This window comes from Lactuca virosa, chromosome 3 (assembly GCF_052849685.1).
Source record: "Lactuca virosa cultivar CGN04683 chromosome 3, Lactuca_virosa_CGN04683_v6, whole genome shotgun sequence".
Lineage (NCBI taxonomy): Eukaryota > Viridiplantae > Streptophyta > Magnoliopsida > Asterales > Asteraceae > Lactuca > Lactuca virosa.
In genome coordinates, this window is record NC_136428.1 from 29,472,682 (window position 1) to 29,496,699 (window position 24,018).

Genomic DNA, 24,018 nt, shown 5'->3' on the forward strand with positions numbered 1-24,018 from the left:
TAGGGAATCATCGCCACGGAATTTGCTAGGGAATCACCGCCACGGAATTTGTGATGGAATAACTACCACGGATTGTGCGATGGAATCCTACTACGAAATACACGACGGAATACCACTTACCACGGATTTCATTCCGTTGTCACATTTGTGACGGAATTATCTTTTCCGTTGCAAACCCTCGCTACGACGTTTTTAGGGACGAAAATAGGTCGTTGCAAATTCCGTCGCTAATCGTCATTTGCAACGGAATTTTAGCTTTTAGCAACGGATTCCTTCCGTAGCAAAATCGCGTTTTTATTGTAGTGGCAACGTTCATATTCTCATGGGAAATAAAGTTTGTTACTAAAACGAGTAAACAAGTTTCGTTGCTACAATGAGCAAACAAGTTCGTTGCTAAGACAAGTAAATAAGTTTCTAGTAACAAAAGTTTGTTGTTATAATGAGAACAAGTTTATTGCTATAATGAGAAACAAAGTTCATTGTTATAATCAATAAGCGAGTTTGTATGTATATGAGCAAACAATGAGTTCCCAACCAAGTCTATGACTGATGCCCTATCAAGATCTATGCTTATCATTCGATAGATTATATGGTATCATGCACTCCAGTAATCGGGTGAGTGAGGAGTTGTCAATTCCTAATAACGCTATCCATAATGACCATTGGCTCAAAAGAGTTAATGGTTGGAGTAAAGTGTAAGGGAAGGGACTTAAGACGATAAGGCCTCATGTTTCAAGTTGCATAAACATACATAGCAAAATATAGCAATCAAGTTTGATACAAATCAATTTAAGTACAACAAACAATAAATAGTTTTTCGGACATGCTTTTCCACCCCAAAACATAAAAACCGAAAACAGGGGGAGTCGTGAATACTCACAATGTATTGAGATGATGCACATGATGCCTTGATCTAAGTTCCACTTGTACCACTACCGATTCCTATAATAATGGTATACACTAGTGAATCTTTAATCGAAATCTAACACTAGTATACTTCTACTACAATAGAATTATGCCAATATTATGTCAAAATTTAATATTGTTAAGTTACAAACATTTTTCTGTGAAAATTTAGATTTCTATGAATCAATTTGTTGTATAACAAATTCAAATGGAATTTCCCATTATTGTAATGTTAAATTTTAATATTTTAAGAGGTGTTCCAATGATTAAATATTCAAAAAATATATCAATATAGTTCTAAAATTTCCCAAACTTTATATTTCAGTCTCAACTGAAGTCAAAGATGTTAAGATAAATTTTCTTGAATTTTTGATTTGTCTAACTTATTTTCACCATTTTAATTCCTTGAATAATCATAAAATCATGGAAAAATAGTAAATTATCATGAAAAATTCTTATAATTTTTTGTAACTGTTTTATAGTTAACTTAATTTGGGAAAAATAATAATATGTATTTTCAAATAGTTTAACACGATATTTCTGATTTTTGTGTATTTATTCTGTCAAAATAGAGATAAATATAAAAAAGTTTCAAAAATTCCTCAAACTTTTTGTACTAGTGTTACTAGACATATAAAAACAGGGAAAAATATAAAAGTTGGTTTCCAAGCAGTTTAGATATTTTCTTGGTTTTATTCACTTAAATAATCATTAATTCGTGAATAATTATTAAACTGTTAGGGAAAATTACAAAACTTTTTGTAAAATTCATATGCAGTGTACATAATCTGGGAAAAATACCAAAATTGGTATTCAAATAGTGTAACCCGGGTTTATGATTTTTGTTTGTAGATTTTAACAAAAATGAAGATAATTAGAAAACAATATGTAAAATAGTCCAAACTTGGTTCCACTTTTATTAAACATATATAACCTGGGAAAAATGGTAAAGGTGATTTTAATATATAAGAGTCTGATTTTCCTAATTTATGTGTATTTAATAAATAAAAATTAGAATAAATAGTAAACAGTTAAGATAATTCCTGAAATTTTTTGTAAAATTATTTGATGTTATATATAATATGTCAAAAATATCAAGAGTCATTTGTAAACAGTGGAGTCCAATTTTTGGATTTATGAATGTTTAATCTTAGGAAAATAGAAGAAAAATAGCTTACAGAAGAGAAAAATTATACAACGTTTTATATAGAATCCTAATGTAATACAAAATTTTTTGGTAAATGTTTATGAATTTTGAATGAGTAAAACTAGTTTTCCCGATTTTAGTCCATTATAAACACAAAAATCGTGGAAAAATATAAATACATTATGAAAAATCCCCAAAAATATTTTTCTGGGCATGAAACATGACCTAGAACAAGCGACAATTATTAAATGCTCATTTAATATCTCGGAACTTGGTTTTATGATTTATTTGAGTAAATCATAAAGAAAATTAAAAATCATAGAAAACAGTAACTAAAATTGATGAAACTTCATGCAAGATGTTTATTAACTTTAAGGATCATCCACTAATTTATCCAGGATTTATGGACATCAGAAAGTATTTTATATGATTTATTGCTTTATTTTCTTGCAATAATTATGACAATTCGCGAAAAATGAATTATTTTCTGAAAATTTACATATCATCTTATTTTGGTGTTTGCATTCTAAATCATTTATGAACATATTTGAAAGCTTTTAACAACAAACTTTGATCATCTAGCATCTAAGATTGAATATCATCACATGCATGTTGGTTGAGGACCATTCATGAGTTTGAAATGTTCAAAAGTCGTTTCTGAAAGAAAACTTAGGATACATGTGGTGTTTTTCCCAGTAGCGGAGCCAGAGTCAAAATAAAAGGGTATCCCGAGAAAAAAAATCGTGTAATATACAATAAGAAAAAAAATAAAAACTGCAATTTCATTAGATATAAAGCTCAACTTCTATAACAAAGTTACGTTTTAAAGTTCACCTCTTCGCTCTTTCATTTTATGTAACGTCCGTGTTTCTAGGCTAGACATTAATGATGATGCAATAGTCTAGGTCAACTTTTGTGACTCATTTTCAAGAAATAAAGAGGAATTATGTGATTATTATGTGTTTTATGCTTAATTATTATAATTTAATAAATTAAGGATAAAAATAAGCGTCGAAAATAAATATTAGATAAACCCAATATCTATGAAGGAAGTTGTAGTGGTCGTGACAAGGATTTCAGATATATAAAGAATACCAAAATCCGAGTTATAACGAAGAAGTTATGACCTGTCGAAGTCCCGCGACAAAACCGGCACGGTGCCCAATGACGTAAAAAGTGAGTTTTTGATAAACTACTTTTTAGCCTTGGTGATCTAAATGAAAGTCGTAGTGTTCGTTAAACCGAGAGCGTGCATAAAAAGAACCCCCAAATCTGACTTCATATGAGGAAGTTATGATTTTTCTAAGTTTCAGCTTAGCAGTAGACAGCTAAAAACTCGAATTTTAGATCGAGTGATTTTTAGCCGACAAAGAATCGAAGGTCTCGTCAATAATAGTACAACGGTAAAAAGACAGACGAAAACGGACGTCGGATGAAGAAGTTATGAATTTTTAACGGATTTTACTGTCCCGATCTGTTAAAAATAATAATATTAAAAATAAAGTCAAAATTATCTGACGGAGTCTAAACGAAAGTTGTAGAGCATAATTTTACATACGCGTGCATATAAAGAACGTCGAAAACGGAGCTCGTATGCGAAAGTTATGGATTTTAGAAGTTCGGGACACAAAATTCGAAAAAATCACTAAAACTAAGGAATTTCGCATAGTCAAACTTCGGCCACGTCACCCTCGCTCGCAGCCTGCCCCGTGTCCGATGCCGATGAGTCATCCGAAGCAGCTGTCGACGCATGTCCGACGCGTGTCGCCGAACCTCGCACCCGAAGGCGCGGTCCAATCCGAGACCGCCACCTGCCCTCGCCTCGCATCTGATGCTAGGCCTCGCATCTGCTGCCGCGTGTCTCCTTCTCGGTCGTAGATCTTCGGACTCGCACCCTATATAAAGGAGGATGCGAACCCTCCCGGTGATAATTTGGAAAAATCACATATTTCACCCCTAAATCAATATTTCTTTCATTTCAACTTCCCCCGAAGCCCCGGGATCATTCCCAACACTCGAAACACGTTCCAAAGTGCCCGAGAAATTTATCTTTTCGGTTTGAAGCTCAACCCTCGGAAGACCCGGTTTCATCGGAAACGATCGTTTTAGGAAACAAAGTGTTGCCCGATTATCGTTAAATCAAGTGAGTGTATAGTCGCTTTCATCTTACACATAGATATGAAGTATTTTCTATAAAATGCATGTTATGTGTAATTATATTGTTTGTTTATTTGAAATGAGTGTTGAATAGATATTTTATACAAGTTTTAAACTGTATATTTATTTTTATCTACAAATATGTTGGGTAAAACATGGGTAGATGAAATAGTTGATGTGTGTTAAAATGATGAGAGACCTCGATGTTGTTGTTGTTGTTGTAGTCATCTAGCGGAGTATAGATGACGACCACGAACCTTTCTAGACAGTCCAGTGGAACGCTAGCAGGTTCGCAATCTGTAGGTGTTGGTGAACTATATGTTCACTGGTGTACTCCATCCCCCTCATGGTTGCCTTATTTGACATAAATTGTTGAGGAATCCCTAAAGCAGTATTGTCACCCCGATGTAAATCCTTAGACTAGGTCCCTTATGATAGGTGTTTAGGGACGTAAAGTGAGGATAACGGGAATGGGTAATCAGGGTTATTGTTGGTTGATGAAATTAATAAATTTATTTTTGGTTGATGAATTTAATAAATTTATTATTATTTGTGGGTTGAAAACCCTATATGCTCACCAGGCTCCCAAGCCTGACCCACTCAGCTTTTAATATTACAGGTAGTGGACCCTGAGCATAGTCGGATGATGATGAGAGATTTTTTTGATTATAGGTCAGTAGTTGTAAATAACTGTTGTAAGGCTTATAATGTACTGTTTATGCTTTTAATCTGTATCGGAACATGACATCCCGAGGTTTTGATATAAAATGAAAATATATATTTCTTTAAGAAATTTTTTGATAAATTTTTATCATGTTTTGTTTTGGGGGCAAATTCCGCAACATCTTTTAAAAAGATTACTCTGATTTTATTTTAAAAGCATAAATTAAATCGGTCTTTTCTGGCCGAGAAATTTGGGGATGTCACATTTTACGAAAGCGAGTAATTATATTTCCAGTCTTAACGTTCTCTAGTGCTTCCTTTTCTACACTACAAATCAAAGCACCATTCATAAAATCGTCACCTATTCTATTACGCAAATCGGTCTTCAAAAACTTCATTGCAGAAAAACACCGTTCAACGGTTGCGGTTGCGACGGGCAAAACTAAAGTTAGTTTTAATAATCTATAAACCAAAGGAAAAGAGAGGTGCTTCCCAGTTTCCACCAACAAACGAGAGAGGTCTGCAATTCCCTTCAAATTGAAAATTCTCTCATCATGGAGCAAAGAGTGATAATAGATATCAAGTTGCCCATTAAGTTGCGCCCTTTCTGAATCGTTAAAATCGTTTTTGTATATCTCGCTTAACTTTAACAACTTTGCTTTATCAAAACTAGAAAATGAGTCACAAGGACTCAAAGCCGCCATGTTCTCCATCAACTCCGTGCCAACTTCACTAAATCTATCCCCACATTCTTGAATTTGCATATCCAAAACCGTGTTAAAAATCACAACTTCAAAATGATGTTGATTAGTCTTATTGGTCCTACGCTTTCGTGGGGTAACATAATATTCTGACATGTCCACGATTCCAATACTATGCTTTTCACAAAAAGCACACACATTCTTCCAAATTTGTGGAAACCCATCTTTTCTAAAAACTAGCAATGCTTTCTTTGTCCCTTTTACTAACGAAGCCACTTCCAAAATATCTTGATCTTTTTTTTGAATATGTTTTGACAAAATATCAGTGAGGCATAGAATTTCCAACATCAAGTGTAAAAGAAATACGAAATCAAGTGTTTTGAAATATGACAAAATACTCTTTGCTTGATTACGGTTAGATAAAGTAGAACCCTCCTCTTTGATCTATTTAAGGACTGCAACAACTTCTGCAAACAAATTCAACAAACTTACAATTGTTCTAAAATGTGAACCCCATCTAGTATCTCCAGCTCGAACAAGAGAAATCTCTTGATTCAACCCTCTTCCTGTTTCAGTTTCACCAATACCAATTTCGGTTTCCACTCTTTCTTTTTGCTTCTCTCGTATCATATCTTTTCTCTTACAAGACCCACAAACAACAGTAACCACCAAACCTAGTTGTTCAAAGAATTCTTCAACATCATGTTTCTTTGCAACCGCCACAACCACTAATTGAAGTTGGTGTGCAAAGCAATGTATATAATGTGCAGAATTATTTTCATTTAAAATCAAAGATTTCAAACCATTGAATGCACCACTCATATTACTTGCTCCATCATAACCTTGTCCCCTCACCTATATATTTGAAAAAATTAATAAAAAAAAATATAACACATAAAAATAAAACTAATATCATGTTAAAGGAATAAATATTTTATGATTTCTCACCTGATCGATAGTCAAGTTGTTGTTGGAAAAAACGGTATCGATGGCGGCTTTAAGAGTCAAAGAGGATGTATCCAACATGTGAACAACTCCGATAAATCTTTCCTTTACAATCCCAAGTCTATCAACATATCTCAAAACTATAGCCATTTGTTCTTTTTTGGAAACATCACTAGACTCATCAACTAATATACCGAACACATCTTTACCAATTTCATCACAAATAGACTTGATTATCTCTTTTGAAAATCAATTGACAATATCTTTTTGAATCGCCGGAGAAGTCAACTTTTCATCTTTTGGAGCATTTTCTAAAGTAACTTTAAAAATTTTCTCATTGTCTTCTCTAATCAAAGATAAGACTTCAATGAAAAGTCTTTTATTATTAGACTTTTCCGTCTCATCATGTCCACGATATGGTAATGCATTTTTCAATAAAAATCTACAACTACGGATTGTAGCACGTAATCGAATTTCATAATTACTTTGCTCAAGTTCTGTTTGCTTATGCAAAACTTCACTAATAGATTGGTTTTTTCTCAATAACAAATGACACTTTTCTTCGGCCTTATGGTGAGAACTATGAATCTCACCCATATGTTTCCGGAATGATTTTTTTTACTCCAATTGTCAAAGCCTTCGGTTATAAAAGCATCTTTTCCACCTTGACCCCCTACCATGTCTTTAAACAAATAGCAACAAAAACAATATGTCTTATTTTTTTTAATGCTATACTCTAACCATGGAAATTCCCTAAACCATTCCACAACAAAACGTCTTTGCTTCTCACCAAATAATGTAAATTCAAAAGTATGCCCCTTTGGTTGACAAGGTCCTTTAATCAAATATGCCCTTCTTATTTCATCCCTTTGATTAGGAGTATAAGATGTAATCTTTGGCCTCTCCCCGGGTCCGAAGGAAGATCATTCAAATCAAAAGATTGTGGCACTTTTGGTTTTTTAGTATGCTCATTAGATTGTGGTTCTTGTGGTTTTGGAATAGGTTCATTAGATTGTGGTTCTTGTGGTTTTGGTGTATGTTGATTAGGTTGTGGAACTTGTGTACTTTCATTAACCTTATTTTTTTTGAAGTTCCTTCACCATTGTTGTCTCCAACATCTAACTGTCTTTTGAAAAAAATTGTTAATAGCAACCTACAATCAAAATATATCAACAATCAACTCTAATTCTATAACTTGATTTCAAGTTTCAACAACAAATAATCACTAATTAGTGACCCTAAGTCTCTAATTTAACAATCCTAATTGGTAATTTCTATTTTTTCAACACAATGCCAAATAATTGAATTTCAATTAACCAAGAAAATAATCACAAAATTTCTACTTACTTGCTTCATTGTACACCACTTTGATCAATAATCACCCACCACCGGTCACCGGAGGATTTCGCCGAAAAACACCCACCACCGGCCACCTATCGGCGGCAGAAGAAAGAGGGCAGCAACGTGTGTAGTAGACTTGCAGGGACTGGGAGGGAATTGGGAAACGAATTCTAAAGTCACGATATGGAGATTGATCGTTCATTAGTTTTTTGGAATTACACATTGGGCTTTATGTTTGGGCAATTGGGCTACTTATTAATTAGATTAATCATTGACAAAAACATAAAAAAAAAAATTAGGGTAGCCCAAAATATATTTTAGAATTTTCCTATAGTATAAATAAAAATTTCTAGAAAAAATTTGTACTATTAATTTTTTTTTGGGGCCTCCTGTGATACCCAGGGTCCTTAATTGGATCTGCCTATGGTTTTTCCACCAAAACGTGTAGAAAAGTGCATTTCCTTGATTTTGACTTAGGTTTAGGTCATGGGACTTCACCATTTACAACATGCATGTTGTTTTTGGGTGAAATATTACCACCATCATCATCAAAACTGAAGTGCATGAACATGCACATGAATTTTCTAAGAGAAAGATGTAGAAGAAGAAGGAAATGCAAGAAAATCCCTGAAAACTTGAAGGAAAATGAAGAAAAATCGTGTTCTACCTTAATGAACACCATTAGATGATGAAGATTTGAGTATCTTGAGTGTTCTTGGCCTTATTTGCTGGAGAATTTCGTGGTTGATAGAGAGAGGAAGAGAGAATAAAGAGAAAATGAAGTTGGTGATAGAGCGTGTGAGAGAGAATGAGAGGTAGAGTGAAAGAGTGAATAAATTGATTGAGTGTTTTTGGGAAGAGATTTCTTGGGAGGTGGAGGCCGACTTTAAGAGGGATGAGAGAGGGTTTTAAGAGGCTTTTAAAGATTTACTTTGAATAAAGATGGCTTCCTAATCATTTTTATTAAAATCATCTTTAGTTTTTATAAAAATCATCTTTAGTTTTTACAAGGTTCAATTGTATTTTGTCTTATAAAAATCATCTTTAGTTTTTATTTTCCTTGATTGCATTTTCATAATTTTAATTATTATAAGATAATATTATAAGGTTCATAATTATTTTTATAGAATCTTTAAGGTTAAAGTTTATAAATATGAGTTTTTATGGCTTTTAGGGTTTTGGAGTTTAATAAATCTTTGGATATCAAAATAAATTGAATCTTGAGACTTTAAATTATTTTTGTGTTTCGTAACTCTTATTCAAGTTAGAAATAATGTATGTAATTTATTTTTTTATCAGTTTATTGGCATTCTATGTAGTGGTTTCGATATTCAAGTGAAATTAAGGAATCAAGTATACCCGTCCTAGTTTTCAACTTTGACTTGAGTTCCTACGAGACTCGGACCTAATTTATACCACTAGGTCAAGTGCATGATGTGTGTATATGATTCATGAAAAGGTGTTCAAGTCAAGGAATGACCCGAATTTGAATAGTTGTTACAGTTAAAGTAACTTTAGAAGTCACATACCAATGTGAAATCTAAGTACACTATCATTCGATTCTACAAAGTCTAGTATGTGTCGTGCCTACACGTGCAACTAAGTTTATGAAATCTAGAACCGACTCGAATTTTGACGGTTGTCACAACCGAAATCTGGAACGGGAAAGAGACGAAGAGGGTGAGAGGCGGTGATGGAGGGAGGTGAAGCCTGAAGAACTAAGAGAAGGAACGAAGCTTTAGGGTTTTTATTCTTTATTATTTTATTTTATATTTATATTATATTTGGTTTATTTATAAATAATGCGTAAATAAAAATATTAAAATGGTTAAAAAAAGTATAAGGGCATAATAGTCATTTTAGAACGGAAAAGGACCAATTGTGCAATAAAAATATAAAATAGGGATGGTCCGAGTTAAAAAAAAAAACTGTAAGGGACCAAACACGCAGATTACCCTAAACCACATGAACCATTTGTGTAATTTACCTTTTGTTTATATTTGTAAGTAACAAAATGAGAAATTAAATATCCTCCTACTTTTTGTTCATAAATATCCTATTACACAATTAAATGGTGAGATGTGTAACATTTAATGCTCGTTTTAATAAAATTTAATGATATTTTAAGATACTATAACAAAATTATATTTGTAAGTAACAAAAATTATAACAAAATTATACATTGAAACCGTCCAAGCGATAAAAGGATAGGGATGAAAGCGAATATTTGCCCAAACCAGAAGGACGATTCATATAATTTACTATATCTTCTAGTATAAAGCCTTGGAACTCGTCTGCTTGAACTGTCGCCTAAGAAAAAGAATGGAGCCTCAATCAGATAGCACGGACGAAATTGCAAACATCAAAGAAATTCGCCAACAAATCCAGTCTCGTATTGAAACGCTACGCAATTCTCAGCTTGAAATTATATCTTCTCTCCAATATGGTGTAGTTCCAGACATTACCTCGTCTCTCGATCTCCATCTCAAGGTCGTTTCCTCCTTCAATGGCCGCCCTTTCACCCCTCTTCCGAACCCTCTTCCCGCTCCTAACCCTAATACTAGACGACGCATTCAACCACCGCCCCCTGCTCTTCCGATCAAAATCTCAAAACTTTCCGATGATTTACACCCAAAACCCTCGACTGAGGGTTTTGCAGGGGATGAAGGTGGGAGTGGAGCTACGCCGTTGGCTACTGTGAGGTCAATGGTGGCAGTTTGTTTGTTGGAGAGGGTTCCATTTACGGAGATTGATTCGGCGTCGATTTTGAGTAAGTTGGAGAGCGATAGTTTCCAGTCTGTTACGGTAGCGGAGAAGGCGGCGTTGAGGGAGGTGGCTGGAGGGGAGACGATACTAGCGGTGGAGTTGGCGTTGAGGTCAATGGCAGAGGACAACGGCGGGGTTCAGTTAGAGGAGTTCAAAGTGAATGGGAAATTTAGGGTTTTGGTGAAGGGGATCGATAGAACCAAATTAGTCAAAGAGTTGCCAGAGAGTAAACAAAACGAATCAAATTCAAATAATTCAAGTGGTGGGAATGCGATTCAGCAAAGCTCTAGGACAATCGGCGATGGCGGTTGGATGGGGCAAGGAGACCCTAGTCAGTTCGGCGGCGGTCAGATAATGGGGCCGAGGGGTATGATGGGGATGCTAGGGAGGCCTCGAGGAATGGGTGTTAACCCGATGCATAGACCACCACCATCAATGGGTGGGATGTATTCGCCGATGCATAGCAGCGGTGGTGGTTCAAACGGGAAGCCACCGAGAACAGAGGAGGACGATCTTAAAGATCTTGAAGCTTTACTTAATAAGAAGTCTTTCAAGGAGTTACAGAAATCAAAAACAGGAGAGGAGTTGTTGGACCTCATCCATCGTCCTACTGCAAAGGAAACTGCCGTTGCTGCAAAGGTTCTTGTTTCATCTTCTTTTCTTCATCTTTAAATTGCATTCATAAGAAAATAGAACTCATAACGCCATGATTATGATTATTTCAGTTCAAAAGCAAAGGTGGTTCTCAAGTAAAGGAATACTGTACAGCTTTGACTAAAGAAGACTGCAGACGCCAATCTGGTTCTTTCATCTCTTGTGAAAAGGTTCATTTCAGGCGGATAATTGCTGTCCACACTGATATGAACCTTGGCGACTGTTCTTTTCTTGACACATGTCGTCACATGAAGGTGAAATCATCATCATCATCACATGATGTAAATCTTTTTGTTTTGATTTGAGTAATTGAGTTGGTGTGTGTGTGTTTATATATCTGGCAGACTTGCAAGTATGTACATTATGAGCTTGATTCAACGCCAGATGTGGCACACATGAATATGATGATGGGTGTTTCTGGACCTTCAAAGCCATTAAAGCCTCAACGAGCTGAGTATTGTTCAGAAGTGGAGCTTGGTGAATCGCAATGGATTAACTGTGACATTCGGAACTTCAGAATGGATATATTAGGACAATATGGAGTGATAATGGCTGATCCACCATGGGACATTCATATGGAGTTACCTTATGGCACCATGGCTGATGATGAGATGAGGAATCTGAATATCCAAGCATTACAGACTGATGGTCTTATCTTTCTTTGGGTAACAGGAAGAGCAATGGAACTAGGACGTGAATGGTATTATATCAATTTTTAAATGGTTTTGATGTATGATATATTGATGTAGTATATGATGCTGAATGTTTGCATTGATTTAAATTTGTTGTAGTTTGGAACTTTGGGGATATAAGAGAGTGGAGGAAATAATATGGGTGAAGACGAATCAACTTCAAAGGATAATAAGAACAGGGAGAACTGGTCATTGGTTGAATCATAGCAAAGAACATTGCCTTGTTGGGATTAAAGGAGATCCGATTGTCAACAGGAATATTGATACAGATGTCATTGTTGCAGAGGTTCGAGAAACAAGTCGTAAGCCTGATGAGGTGAGCTTCATTCACACTCCTTCATTAATACATCAAGAACAACAAAGCTGGGATTTTATTTATTTATTTGAAAAAAAAAATGTTTATGTTTGTGTCAGATGTATCCTTTGTTGGAGAGGATAAGTCCAAGAACAAGAAAGCTGGAGTTGTTTGCTCGTATGCACAACACACATGCAGGGTAAAAGCTTTTTTTTGTTTTTAGATTATTATATTATATTATATTTTTCAAGTTTGTAGAAATTATGTGATGATTTGATAAATGATGGATTGATTAGGTGGATGTCACTTGGTAATCAGTTGAGTGGTGCACGGCTGGTGGATGATGGGCTGAGGGCAAGATTTAAGGCGGCTTACCCGGAGGTTGAGGTGCAGCCAGCATCTCCGCCAAGGGCGTCTGCTATGGAAGTGGATACAACAAGTCCAAGTCCATTCAGTGAATCAAAACCCATGTCTGCTCATTTTTCTTCTGATCCCAACTATGGAGCTGAATCAAATAAGCCCATGGATGAATCTTGATAACACCACTCACTTGTCAATGCAGCAAAAGCAAGAAGCCATAGGATGATAGCCTTACTGTTGTTATAATACAACATCATTTCAACCTTTTTTGCTTTTAGATGTCTTGCACAACATTTGAAATTATTTATATCGTGTTATATTTATTGACCATGTGGTAATTATATTACCAAGAAAAGGCAGCATCTTAGTCATACATTACTACTTTTAAGCAGTTTGTATTGTTGGTGATTTTAGTGTTTACCAAGTTTTTGTGTAATGGAATTTGTAAGATTTCAAACTTTGATTCTATACAAGTTGGGGGATGCATAGTGCACATTTGTCTAAGATTGGTTTGTTCTCGTTGACACTTTTTGGTAGATCAAAGAATCCAAATTCTGTCTGAAAACATCCGGTTTTTCATGACTTTCAGTCTATGCCTAGAATCAAAGTTTGTTCATTGTAAGATTTAGCCCAACAGTTTGAATTTCCTATAAACTCAGGTCGCAAGGTGCTTAATATCAAATTCAAAAAGTGATTTACATAATCCACTTGGGATCTAAGACAAATTTTGTGATTCTAGAAACCGCCCCATTTGTCATAAACACGAACATTGGTCTTAACCAATTGTATTAGACCGATCATATATCATATATGGGTTTTATTTAATGAATCGGATTTGAAATGGGCATTTTCTTATTCATTTTTTTTCTTTTAATTTCGTATTTGCTATCATAGATCTTTCGTATCTAAATTTTCTTTATATTTTGATGATTCTAAAGATTATTCGAACTTCTACGGGTATGAAACTTTTAGTTTTTTGTAATTGAAAATATTTAAACCTGACAAAATACTGGAAAACACTCGAAAGACAATAAACGGATGTCGATGAAGATATTCCTTTTAATGAATATAAAATGATGTTTTTATCTATTTTTATTTAGTATCTTTGATTAATATAAAAATAATGTTTGATCTGTTTCTATTTAGTATGTTTGCTGAATATAAAATAATATTATGTCTATTTTTATTTACTTAATATTCTAAATAAATATTTATTTGTTTTGAAATAAAATAATTATTTTTAATATTTCTAAATTTTTGATGGAATAATAAAAAATCATAAACTATGTTTATTAAATAATTTTTTGGAACGGTAAGTTTTTATATAAAAAACTAATTTAGATTAGATTGGTAATGATGTGATTTGGTTTAATTTTATAGATGGAAGACATAAAAAAATTTAGGTTTTTTTTTTTTTTTTTAATTAAAAAGGTTTGGTTGGATTTTTGAATATACAATGTGCTGTTTTAAATTTTTATGATTTTATTTATTTGAAATATTTCATTAGTAAATTTATAACATTTAAATATTAGCAACGTATTTTGCTTATATGTTTTTTTTCTTTCTAATTTGTAGTTTTTAGAAAAATTAGTAATGATTATTTTAAAAGAAAATGAGGTCACCTCGAATCAGACATGACTTACTTTTCTGATAGGTGATCGTTTTCTCTATTTGCAATTCTAATCCATACATTCCACCAAGGATCTACATGCCCCTATGTTTTTCAACTTTCGTTTTTTTTTTATTAAACAAATATTGTTAAAATCACGATCTTGATCATAAGATTCTAAGATCTCACGTAGGTAAATCGATATTGATCAACTTTAGATTGTTTTCGGTAAGATCGAAAATAGGATCGGAACTAAGTTAATTGAATACGAACTTTAAAAAATTCATTTTGAATTGTTTATTGTTAAATGGTGTTTTGAAGATGTATTTTTATATTTTAAACTGTTTATTGTTATTAATTGATGGATAGATTTGTAATTTTTATGTTTTAAATGACTCTTTGACCTTATGATCTTGATTCTAGCATTATTAATTGATGGATGGAAATGTAATTTTTATGTTTTAAATGACTCTTCGACCTTATGATCTTGATTCGATCTTACAGTTACAATCTTGTAAAACAAAAAACGATCCTGATCTTGCCGTTACAATCTTGTAAAACACGAAAAACAATCCCAATTCTTCTTCTGATGATCAATTCAACCTTTGATAAAAAGATATATTTTAGCATCCCTTTTGATAAAAAGATATATTTTGGTAATGAGCATCCCTTCTCCATCATCCGATGGAGAGAGGAACCTAATGATTAGCTTTTCAGCGAATTTCTGAACGTCTCTTCTTCTTATGATCAAATCTACCTTTGATCAAAAAGATATATTTCAGTGAAATCTTCTGATGATGATGATCAATTCAACCTTTGATCAAAAAGATTGGTTTCTTATTTTACTATGTTGAACTCCATGTATTCCTCTATTCTTATTCTTTAGAGTACACTGAATGTCCAAAAATGGCTATAACAGAGTTTGCATTCCATTAACAGAGTTTCTCTATTACTATATTAATCTTGGTCTATTAATCAAGATTATGCCAGATATGTCGTTAATTGGGGATTTATTGGATTCAAATAGTTTGCATTCCATTGAACAAAAAGAGGAAAGGATCACTCGGTTAATGAAGCGAAAGAAAAAGAAAAAGAAATACAAATCAAGTCATTCACTCCAGTACTTCTCATCACCATCTTTAACAATTTCGATACCATCGACATCTTCATCAGAATCAACTGATTTCATCTTGAACTTCTTCACATCTTCCACACACGCACTCCTGAACAACCCTATATCAACTGCCCCTGAAATCATGTGATATCCGCGTGACCTCAGATCCTCCGGCGTGTCGTGCGGCATTGCAAAACCAGAAAGATAAGCTCCACCACCACCACCACCTTTCCCCGTCTTCTTCAGCACTCCCTTCTCCGCCGTCTTCATCATCTCCTTTACTTTCTTATTCCCAGGGTCCCATAGATACCCCATGCTCGCACTCAGATCCAACGGTCCCATCTGCACGCAGTCAACTCCATCAACACTTGCAATCTCATCAATCTTCTTCACTCCCTCTTCCGATTCCACCTGACACATGATCAGAAGCTCTTCTTCGTAATTGCTTAGATACCCATTGTCGATTCCGTAATCGGAGGCCCGAACGACTGTATGAGCAGAGCCACGGACTCCGTTTGGTGGGAACTTACAATAGGAGACTGCTTTTTTCGCCATTTTCTGGCTCTCAATCATGGGAAACATGATACCCTGAGGTCCAAGATCGAGAGCTTTCTTAGCCCATGCTGCGTCAGAGTCAGGTAAACGAAGGATCGTCGGTGTACGAGCTGCGGCGAGAGCATGGAGACACGAGAGAGCTTGAGAGATGCCGCCTGGACCGTGTTCCATGTCGACGACAACGAAGTCGTAGCCGGAGAGACCGGCGATCTCAGCAAGTGTAGGCGAGAAGGAGAGCAGGAAAAGACCGTACAAAGTCTCGCCATTTTTGAGCCGAGATTTGAGGGTCTGTGGGGCGGTTGTGGTAGATAAACTCTCGGAGATGGTGGTCGTAGTGGATCTGATCGGAGGACCGACTAACGTTTTCCGTTTGATGACAGAGCTCAGAGATTCAAAATTGGGGGACTTCGGAAGGTGTATTAGGGTTTTACAGGGGAAATGTTCTACGGATTTTCTTGTTAGGGTTTTGGTGTGAAGAGATGAAGTTGAGAAAGTAAGAGTCGCCATAGCTGAGTTTGATTGGAATAGCGACGTCAAGATTAGAACACATCTGATTACATCTTCCTATATAGTGTCAACAGGTCACGCGAAAGTCACGTGACACTGTACAATGTACTAGAGGCATTTGGACATTTGGTTTGCCAGATTTCATGGAGTTTGGTCGGAATTGTAATCCAATCCCTTGTTTTGTTGCAAATAAGTAAGGAATTAAATTATGTTGAGATTGACAAAAACCCATGGATTTTAACACATATAATTCAATTTCTCCTCTTTCTTCAATGTTACAAAATCCATTAGACTTTTATAACTAGAATTTCACAAGTAATCATCACTCACATCTCCATCTGTTTCCCTTTTCTTGCTCACAAATTCCATTCCAATTCCAGCCAACCAAACACATGATACCTTCTGGTTGCAAATCCTGAATAGACAGATTCCATTTCCTTCCAAAAACATTTGCACAAGCCAAAATGCTTACTATTGAAGTAAAAAAAAAAAAAAAACTTGAAAAAATAACTCTGAATAAGCAACTGTTCCACTTGTCTCATAGTTTGCATAACAATCTAATACACTTGTAAAAAGATAAATAAAAATGTTTAATTGGAAAGCTGAAAATGGGGCGAACAAAGTAGAAGAAGATGCCATTTTTAGAGCTTTAAGCCACCTCTAGCCATGTCAAGTGCACCCTCATACGTATGATTCCCACCAATAAAGCCACTCATATGCACAAAAACACACCCCGGAATCCCGGATTCCTTGGAAAGATCATCATCTCTCAGACCTCTCCATTGAGCAGGAAGTGCCTTTCTGCTCTCAAAGCTATCAGGAGATTTTGCTACTGCCTGAACTCTCCAGCTTTTGCTCCTTTCATCCTGCCAGGTTTTAAATTTATTCCAGTTATCAGTACAAGAACATAATATTAATAATTTAAATTAAAAAATAAACATAACATATATATTATGAATGAGTGAGTACCTGATAAAGAACATATTTAACAGATGGTTCTGTCTTCAACTCCTGCTCAAGCTCATATAAGTGAAGCTTCCACTGTCAACAATAAAAATCAAATCAAAATTTCTGGTTTATCAAAACCAAGTCACTAACAAAAATGAAAAACTTACAGGGCAAAATCTATCCAAAACCATGATTTCTCCACTAGGATCAATATTGGTTCTTGCTGCAAGACATTCCATGACAATTGAGCGAGCTGGAAGCCATGATTTTACATGAAATCGAACACTCTGTGAACACCATAAATTAAATGTAAGCAAGTAGAAAAAATTTCTTCAATCCATACAAAAAGCAATAGTGTATAATAATTACTCACATCTAAGAACTCAGTGCCTGCAAGATTCATTGCCTTCTGAAAAGCTTGATTCTCTTTCTCAGAAGACTGATCACGGTCAGTCCAGTCCAGATTGAATTTTCCAACCCTTGATGACAAGTGGGTGTTGTTCACGTATTTAGGAGGTTGATCAGTGTCATATTGATTGATTCCATTGTCAATTGCATCGATTGCCTGTAACAAATAGAAAATTCTTCAAGTTTTTGAGAAACTAGAAAAGAAGATGTAACTCATCAATATAAAGTATAAACAATCACCTCCATGAAGCTTTTGTAAATGGCTAAATATAACCTCTGCACATCTGGGTGCCCTTCGTCAACCTGAAGCTCTTTTGCAATTATTTCTGTTCCAAAATGCTACAAACGATAACAGCTTATTAGATCGCTAAAGCAAAAGAATTGGAATAAAATTACACATCGGTTTCAACTTTGAAGTCTACCTTATAAATAAGACCAGCACTACTAAGTTTAGTAGTAAACCCATATCCAAAAACCTCAGTGAAACCCTTTTGGTGGTGGTCATAACGATCATGACTGGGATCGTACACTCCACCAACATCAAGAACAGCATCAAGAGTCTCTAAAATCTACAATCCGATAGAATATTTTCCACCAAGTCAAGTTTTTATGAAAAAAGAGAGAATTTTAACTTGCGCATTTCAACAAACAGTTGGTGTGCTACAACAAACCTGCGGATCTCTTGTACGTACGATTTCGGCCCCAGAATACTTGTTGGTGAGGCGAATCATGAAGCAGCCCAGTGCTTCGTCACAGTGAAAGCTTCCATTATGGGTGCCTACCCTTTTCAGAGGAGTGTAAGACGTCGAGTTTGCGGAGAAAGTAGCCGCGGCCATTATTGAGAAAGTGAAGTTTTTGTTAGCAATGAGAAGTCTAGTTGGAGCGAGTAATCTTGTAGCGACCGTAAACATGCCTAGGTCGTTTCAAAGAGGCAGCCCACGACTTTTATAAGGGTTTATTGATTATTGATTTCTTCGGTTTCGCTTACGAATCGCCCCTGCCCTTTTGGGTCAACAATTGGTCTTTAATCTCCTCTTTACATTTTATTTCCTTATAAATTACATTTTGGGTCTGCTGTTATTGTCAAAAATCAGATAAATCTCCAATAAAATCCTGAAATCTTGACATCATTGATAAAAAGCCATGTCTTTATTTAAAAAAAAAATGAAATACCTAGTTAGAAAATTTATAAAAATGAGAATTTTGTAAATTCAATTTTCTCATCAAATTCTCCACCTTCCTTACAACTCTATGCACTCAAGTAATCCATATTGTTCTCTTGCCCTAGTTAGAAAACATCGTTTCATACCTGATAGAGACATAGAGACATGTGTAATCGTTTTCTAATAAAAAGATAACCTATTAGGAAGGGAAGAGGTGGAAAATATATGGAAGGAAGTTGAGAACACCAACTAAACATGGTACAATATGCATGGCAATGTACATGTAATAAGAAAACTATGGACTAAATACAAAGTAAATATTTAACCAAATCATCAAAAAAGAGCTTTAAAATACGCACCTTTTATAGATCTATCTTTCAAGCTTCTTCTTGCATTGTGATAGCTTTGGTGGTTGACTAGCTATTTTCTAGAAGCAAATATACTACAGAATAAGGGAAGTGATTCGTACACAACATTTTTTCTCTGTACACAACATTTTATGCTTAATGGAGTTGTATAATACAACATTTTAAAACATAAATTGTTGTGTATGGAGAAATTTTGTTGTGTATGAATCAGTTCTCACAGAATAACCATCCTATTTTTAACCAATTCATTATCACTCATGACTGTGAATTCCATTAAAAGGAAAACAAAATGTGTGTGTGTTGGAGGGAGGAGGTTTCCCTAAACCTATCAGTCTTTGCATCCACACCACCCACACCACAGATCCACTTTTTTGTTTCTTTAAGTTTTTTTAGTGTTAGTTATCCATTCTAGCTTTTCTTGCAACTATGTTACTAAAATGTATGTGCATTCATTGAGGACCCGCATCCATCGTAGCGGGTAGTGATTCATTAGGGCCATTAGAATGAGATAACATCGAAACAAATATAACAACTTTTCTCTTCATAATGTCAAACACCAATTTCATATGAACTTATTTTATAGTGAATAAGAGAATACTATGATTAAAACATTTTATATAGTACTCAAATAAGGGAGGTAGGTAAAAAGTAAAGATTTTTAGTTGAAAAGAAAGTAGTAGATGGAAAATAAATATTGTTGTAATTGTACTAAAATGGCACTTTTATTGACTATTTCACATTTTCGCATATGGAAGTTTCTGGTTCGTAGATGTCATCTGCAAAATCCCTTTGTTCCACGCATCTATCCAGAAGCAGTGTAGTTCACCGGTTCCATCAAATGCTCTTAGTTGTCGGCAATGATCGTATGAGTATGCAATTATGCTTCAGATGTTGCGACATAGAATAGATCAACCCAACTCCCGTTCTTTTCCAGTGCACCCACTTTATATCTTCGACACACAAGGAAGGACACAGTGGGAAGGAAGGAGCAAGACATTTTTTTTCCTCTTGTCGAGAAGAGGGGGCGGTGTGCCCTCGACGTGCCACGATGTTTGTCGTCTCACTCCTCACAGCCTTATAAGCCCTATCATTTATACGTAAAAACCCCTCTCGTCTTAACTGTTCCCATGCAATCGCCTTCTTAAGAATAACAAAAAGCAGTGGGGGTTTTGTTTGATGATGATAGTAAGTGGGGATTTTGTTTGATGATGATAGTAAGTTTTCCCATCTATAAAAGTGAATTGTTATTATTTGAATATCTTAGTTTTGTGTTTCTAAAAGCTTTAACCTTCTTTGTAGGATGTCGCTCCCATATTAAAGTTGATGCTAACTTCCAATGAATCTTTGTTTGCAACCTTTTCTAAGGCATACACATAGTGTTGAATGATGCAAGACTTAACACATGAATTTTCGTGAATATGTGGCTTTTATCGAACAACTTATAAAAGAAATGTGTGGAAAATTTGCGTTATATTAAAAAAATGTTGTTGGTTATGTAATTTTCTAGTAAATTTCTTTATATTAAGTTATAGCATAACTAATAAAACTAATAAGTACACCTCATTCAATTCAATATATATAAACAGATCATTTAATTTAATTCTTTAGAACCCAAACACGAAATGAATTTAGAACAAAAAGAAAATAAAGCAACTCCTTTGCTCTGGTAATACATACCCCACAAACAGAGGGCAGCTATCCACAAAGCATGGCAACCACACCCATTCCCATTTTTGCTGCAGAAACTCCATTCCTCACGCGATTGAAACTGCTTTCACAGCCATTAATATCATCCTCATCCTCAAGGTATTCTCTGTTGATCGTGAACTGCAGAAGCCCCCTTAACATCAATGGATTTAGTGATACGAAAAGCTCCAACTTCATTACCAATGGCGGTCAACTGAAGAACGTGATATCAGGTATAGCGGACCAGCAGGTAGATGAATTGGTTAAAGCTACACAGAGAGTTGAATCGGCCAAAAAAGAGTTGGCCGAGGCCAAAGAGCAAGAAATTGAAGCCAGGAAGACGATGGAATACATGAATCAGCTTGAAACAAGGGATTTTGAGGTCCGTTTCTTCTTTATTTACCATAAAATTATGAGTTTTTATGGTAACAGAAATTAGGGTTTCCATTGAAGACGGTAGAAGCTGAGGATGGAAGAAAAACGATATACAAGAACAAAGAGAAGTTGGAATCCGTAAAAGCTGCATTGATTTCCGGCATTGTTGGGACCTTGGCGAGCTTGCCCATTTCCTTAACTCATGTGACCAATTCCTACGAGCTAATTGTGTCAACTGCAATCACCATAAGCATCTGTGCATTGTATGGTGCAACATTCCGGTATGCTGTCCGAACAGACTTGGATGATTTTCATCTTAAAATTGGAACGTGTGCAGCTTTTGGAATCGTCAAAGGTGTTTGAATTGAACAAACCATCATCAATCTTGTTGTTATACTTATAAGGATAATTTAAAGAAGGTTGAAAATTGAAAACTTGTCGTGTTGCAGGACTTGCTACACTGGATGAAAGGCTGTGTTTAGAACAAGAAGCTGGAAACGTGGTGTCAAATGCTTTGAATGGAGCAGTATGTGTTTCTGAGAATGTTTTGATTTTTATTTTTGCTGCTGCTGGTTTGGATATATGCTATAAGATGGGGATATTAAGTCCATTTCCGGTTGAATCATCGGCTTCAAGAACTAAAATGTAATTAATTGCTTCTCTAGATTGACATTTGTACATCCACCTGCAAAATGGTTCGTGACAGTGTTTTTTTTATCCAAGACCATAGTATTTGACAATTAGGAACAATTTGTGTTTTTGAGAATCTTTTAATTTTCCTTTATGCTGCTGCTGGTCTAGGCATTAGAAAATAGAATGGAATGGAATGGAAGGAAGTGATTGGGAGAGAATCCCTTCCGATCACATTTGGGCAGATAGCGATAGCTTCCAAGGGAAAAATACATAATCCTTTCTTTTTTCTTCCTTTCTTTCCCCTTCTTAAAAAAAAACTCAATATCACATTTCATTTCCTTTATTTCCTTAAAAAAAACCCAAGAATACATTTCCTTCATTAACACCCTCTTCGATATGAGTCCTACAAAGCAAACAACATTCGAGCACTAGAACTCTATAGGCCACAAAGCATCAATAGGCATCCTTCCTAATAGACATCTCTCCTAATAGGCATTCTAGTGTGCAACCTTGATCATATCCCTATGTTAACTTCTAGCATGCAAAACATATAACATAACATGTATGGGTATTCTGAGAATAATTTACTTGAGTTTGACTGATTGCACGCATCGCATCTGTTTCTTTTGTAAAAATCTTTTTAGAAAATTTATTTTCTTTAAAAGATTATCAATTCCTCAGTTTGAGTTCAAACACACTCGATAGTGTGTCCGAATCCCTCAAAGCAAGGCTCTGATACCAACTTGTAACGTCCCAAAATGACAATAAAAATTTTCATTTTAAACATCGAATCATACAACCAATTGTTCCAAAACCAAATAAAGTAAAAGTGTATTTTTCAAAAATTAAAGTATCTCAAAAGTAACCAATACGGAAAAAGTAATCAGGGGATGCGGTGCAGTCAAGCCTGGTCATTCCCTTTGAAACTAGAAGTACTTGAAAAATATTAAATCACAAGCCGTAAGCACAAAGCTTACTGAGTTCCCCAAAATACCAAATACCATACATATCATGGGCTACCCCGTGGTCTTGCATACAAATGTCATAGGCCATCCCATGGTCTTTCATACCATTGTCATGAGCTGCCCCCATGGTTTTCCCTTGCAGTGCCTTGGCTACTCCAAGGTCTTACATACAAGTGTCATGGGCTACCCCTATGGTCTTTCACACAAATGTCACGGGCTACGTCGTGGTGGCCAGATATATATATATAAAAACTATATATATTCGGTTATTAGGTCAAATAGAGAGACTAACAACCGATTTTTTGAGAAGGATTGCGACTAAAACCCTCTGGAAACCTTGGAGAAGATCTGAAATCGATTGGAGCTCAAGAGTTGAAGAGATATAGAAGAATTCTACATAGATCTAATCGGTTTGCTAACATACTCATGTCTACTCTTATTTGCATGGATTTTGTGTGTTTTTCTGCTATTATGAGAGGCTAAAAACCTTATACTTCTGTTTGGTGAAGATAAACCTAATCCTTATGTGTTAATTTCGATTTATGGATGATATATGTTGATCTTACTTGTGTTTGATAATTAAACCCTAACATGTTTTAGTTCTAGTTTTTATTGCTTATACATCAAGTTATGTGTGATAGTTGATCATTCTAATTGCATGAATTTGTCACCTAATTGTTTATGATCATTACATAATTAGAGCTAGGATTAGTCACATCTTAGATAAATTAATTAAATCTAGTAACTTTAACTGTGTTAGAGGGTATAATTAATCTTAATTTGTGCTTGGTTGTTTAACTTGATCATAGGAAAGTAACTATTATCATTCATAGTCCAATTTGTGCTTGATCATTGCATGGTAATTCATAAATTGGTATGTCTAGATATTTGATCATAATAGGTAGTTAACAAATTGGTAATAAATATATTTAATACACTATAAATCAACCATAAGAGAAGGGAAAATCAAAACTGAACAGAAGTACTCTTTAATCTTGAAGTAAATTTGTTTTTATTTGCTTACCTAGTTGGTAATTTGGTAGTGATTTGAATTAAGTTC

General features: G+C 34.9%; 6 protein-coding genes across 6 annotated transcripts; 2 read left to right on the forward strand and 4 right to left on the reverse strand.

Moving 5' to 3' along the window:
* Window positions 1-5,133: 5,133 nt before the first annotated feature.
* Window positions 5,134-5,922, reverse strand: LOC145163375 (uncharacterized). The gene has a single exon (XM_079082218.1). The coding sequence runs from the start codon at window positions 5,920-5,922 to the stop codon at window positions 5,134-5,136; it is 789 nt and encodes a 262-aa protein (XP_078938344.1).
* A 96-nt stretch (window positions 5,923-6,018) lies between these two features.
* Window positions 6,019-6,669, reverse strand: LOC145163376 (uncharacterized). The gene is made up of 2 exons (XM_079082219.1): window positions 6,523-6,669; window positions 6,019-6,429 (listed from the first exon to the last, which is right to left on the reverse strand). Exons 1-2 carry the CDS (start codon window positions 6,667-6,669, stop codon window positions 6,019-6,021), a joined length of 558 nt encoding a protein of 185 aa, XP_078938345.1.
* A 3,502-nt stretch (window positions 6,670-10,171) lies between these two features.
* MTA (mRNAadenosine methylase) lies at window positions 10,172-13,131 on the forward strand. The gene is made up of 6 exons (XM_079084133.1): window positions 10,172-11,265; window positions 11,352-11,534; window positions 11,625-11,980; window positions 12,072-12,288; window positions 12,387-12,466; window positions 12,564-13,131. Exons 1-6 carry the CDS (start codon window positions 10,183-10,185, stop codon window positions 12,802-12,804), a joined length of 2,160 nt encoding a protein of 719 aa, XP_078940259.1. The 5' UTR covers window positions 10,172-10,182; the 3' UTR covers window positions 12,805-13,131.
* A 2,098-nt stretch (window positions 13,132-15,229) lies between these two features.
* Window positions 15,230-16,460, reverse strand: LOC145165402 (Phosphoenolpyruvate carboxylase family protein). The gene has a single exon (XM_079084135.1). It carries the CDS (start codon window positions 16,410-16,412, stop codon window positions 15,345-15,347), a length of 1,068 nt encoding a protein of 355 aa, XP_078940261.1. The 5' UTR covers window positions 16,413-16,460; the 3' UTR covers window positions 15,230-15,344.
* Window positions 16,461-16,910: 450 nt separating this feature from the next.
* On the reverse strand, window positions 16,911-18,775 carry LOC145165401 (MYG1 protein C694.04c-like). Its single transcript, XM_079084134.1, has 7 exons — window positions 18,440-18,775; window positions 18,191-18,337; window positions 18,009-18,107; window positions 17,734-17,925; window positions 17,528-17,647; window positions 17,382-17,453; window positions 16,911-17,278 (listed from the first exon to the last, which is right to left on the reverse strand). Exons 1-7 carry the CDS (start codon window positions 18,677-18,679, stop codon window positions 17,054-17,056), a joined length of 1,095 nt encoding a protein of 364 aa, XP_078940260.1. The 5' UTR covers window positions 18,680-18,775; the 3' UTR covers window positions 16,911-17,053.
* Window positions 18,776-20,904: 2,129 nt separating this feature from the next.
* On the forward strand, window positions 20,905-22,100 carry LOC145165403 (uncharacterized). The gene is made up of 3 exons (XM_079084136.1): window positions 20,905-21,367; window positions 21,439-21,715; window positions 21,810-22,100. The coding sequence occupies exons 1-3, from the start codon at window positions 21,008-21,010 to the stop codon at window positions 22,007-22,009; spliced, it is 837 nt and encodes a 278-aa protein (XP_078940262.1). The 5' UTR covers window positions 20,905-21,007; the 3' UTR covers window positions 22,010-22,100.
* Window positions 22,101-24,018: the final 1,918 nt, after the last annotated feature.

Coding starts and splice junctions, on each gene's coding strand:
- LOC145163375 (XM_079082218.1), bottom strand. CDS start 5,922: ATGTTGGAAATTCTATGCCTCACTGATATTTTGTCAAAACATATTCAA.
- LOC145163376 (XM_079082219.1), bottom strand. CDS start 6,669: ATGGCTATAGTTTTGAGATATGTTGATAGACTTGGGATTGTAAAGGAA. Junction 6,430..6,522: donor ACAACTTGACTATCGATCAG/GTGAGAAATCAT, acceptor TCAAATATATAG/GTGAGGGGACAAGGTTATGA.
- MTA (XM_079084133.1), top strand. CDS start 10,183: ATGGAGCCTCAATCAGATAGCACGGACGAAATTGCAAACATCAAAGAA. Junction 12,289..12,386: donor CAAGTCGTAAGCCTGATGAG/GTGAGCTTCATT, acceptor TGTTTGTGTCAG/ATGTATCCTTTGTTGGAGAG. Junction 12,467..12,563: donor ATGCACAACACACATGCAGG/GTAAAAGCTTTT, acceptor TGGATTGATTAG/GTGGATGTCACTTGGTAATC.
- LOC145165402 (XM_079084135.1), bottom strand. CDS start 16,412: ATGGCGACTCTTACTTTCTCAACTTCATCTCTTCACACCAAAACCCTA.
- LOC145165401 (XM_079084134.1), bottom strand. CDS start 18,679: ATGTTTACGGTCGCTACAAGATTACTCGCTCCAACTAGACTTCTCATT. Junction 18,108..18,190: donor GTGCTGGTCTTATTTATAAG/GTAGACTTCAAA, acceptor TATCGTTTGTAG/CATTTTGGAACAGAAATAAT. Junction 17,279..17,381: donor TTAAATATGTTCTTTATCAG/GTACTCACTCAT, acceptor AAAACCTGGCAG/GATGAAAGGAGCAAAAGCTG.
- LOC145165403 (XM_079084136.1), top strand. CDS start 21,008: ATGGCAACCACACCCATTCCCATTTTTGCTGCAGAAACTCCATTCCTC. Junction 21,368..21,438: donor TTGAAACAAGGGATTTTGAG/GTCCGTTTCTTC, acceptor TTTCCATTGAAG/ACGGTAGAAGCTGAGGATGG. Junction 21,716..21,809: donor AGCTTTTGGAATCGTCAAAG/GTGTTTGAATTG, acceptor GTCGTGTTGCAG/GACTTGCTACACTGGATGAA.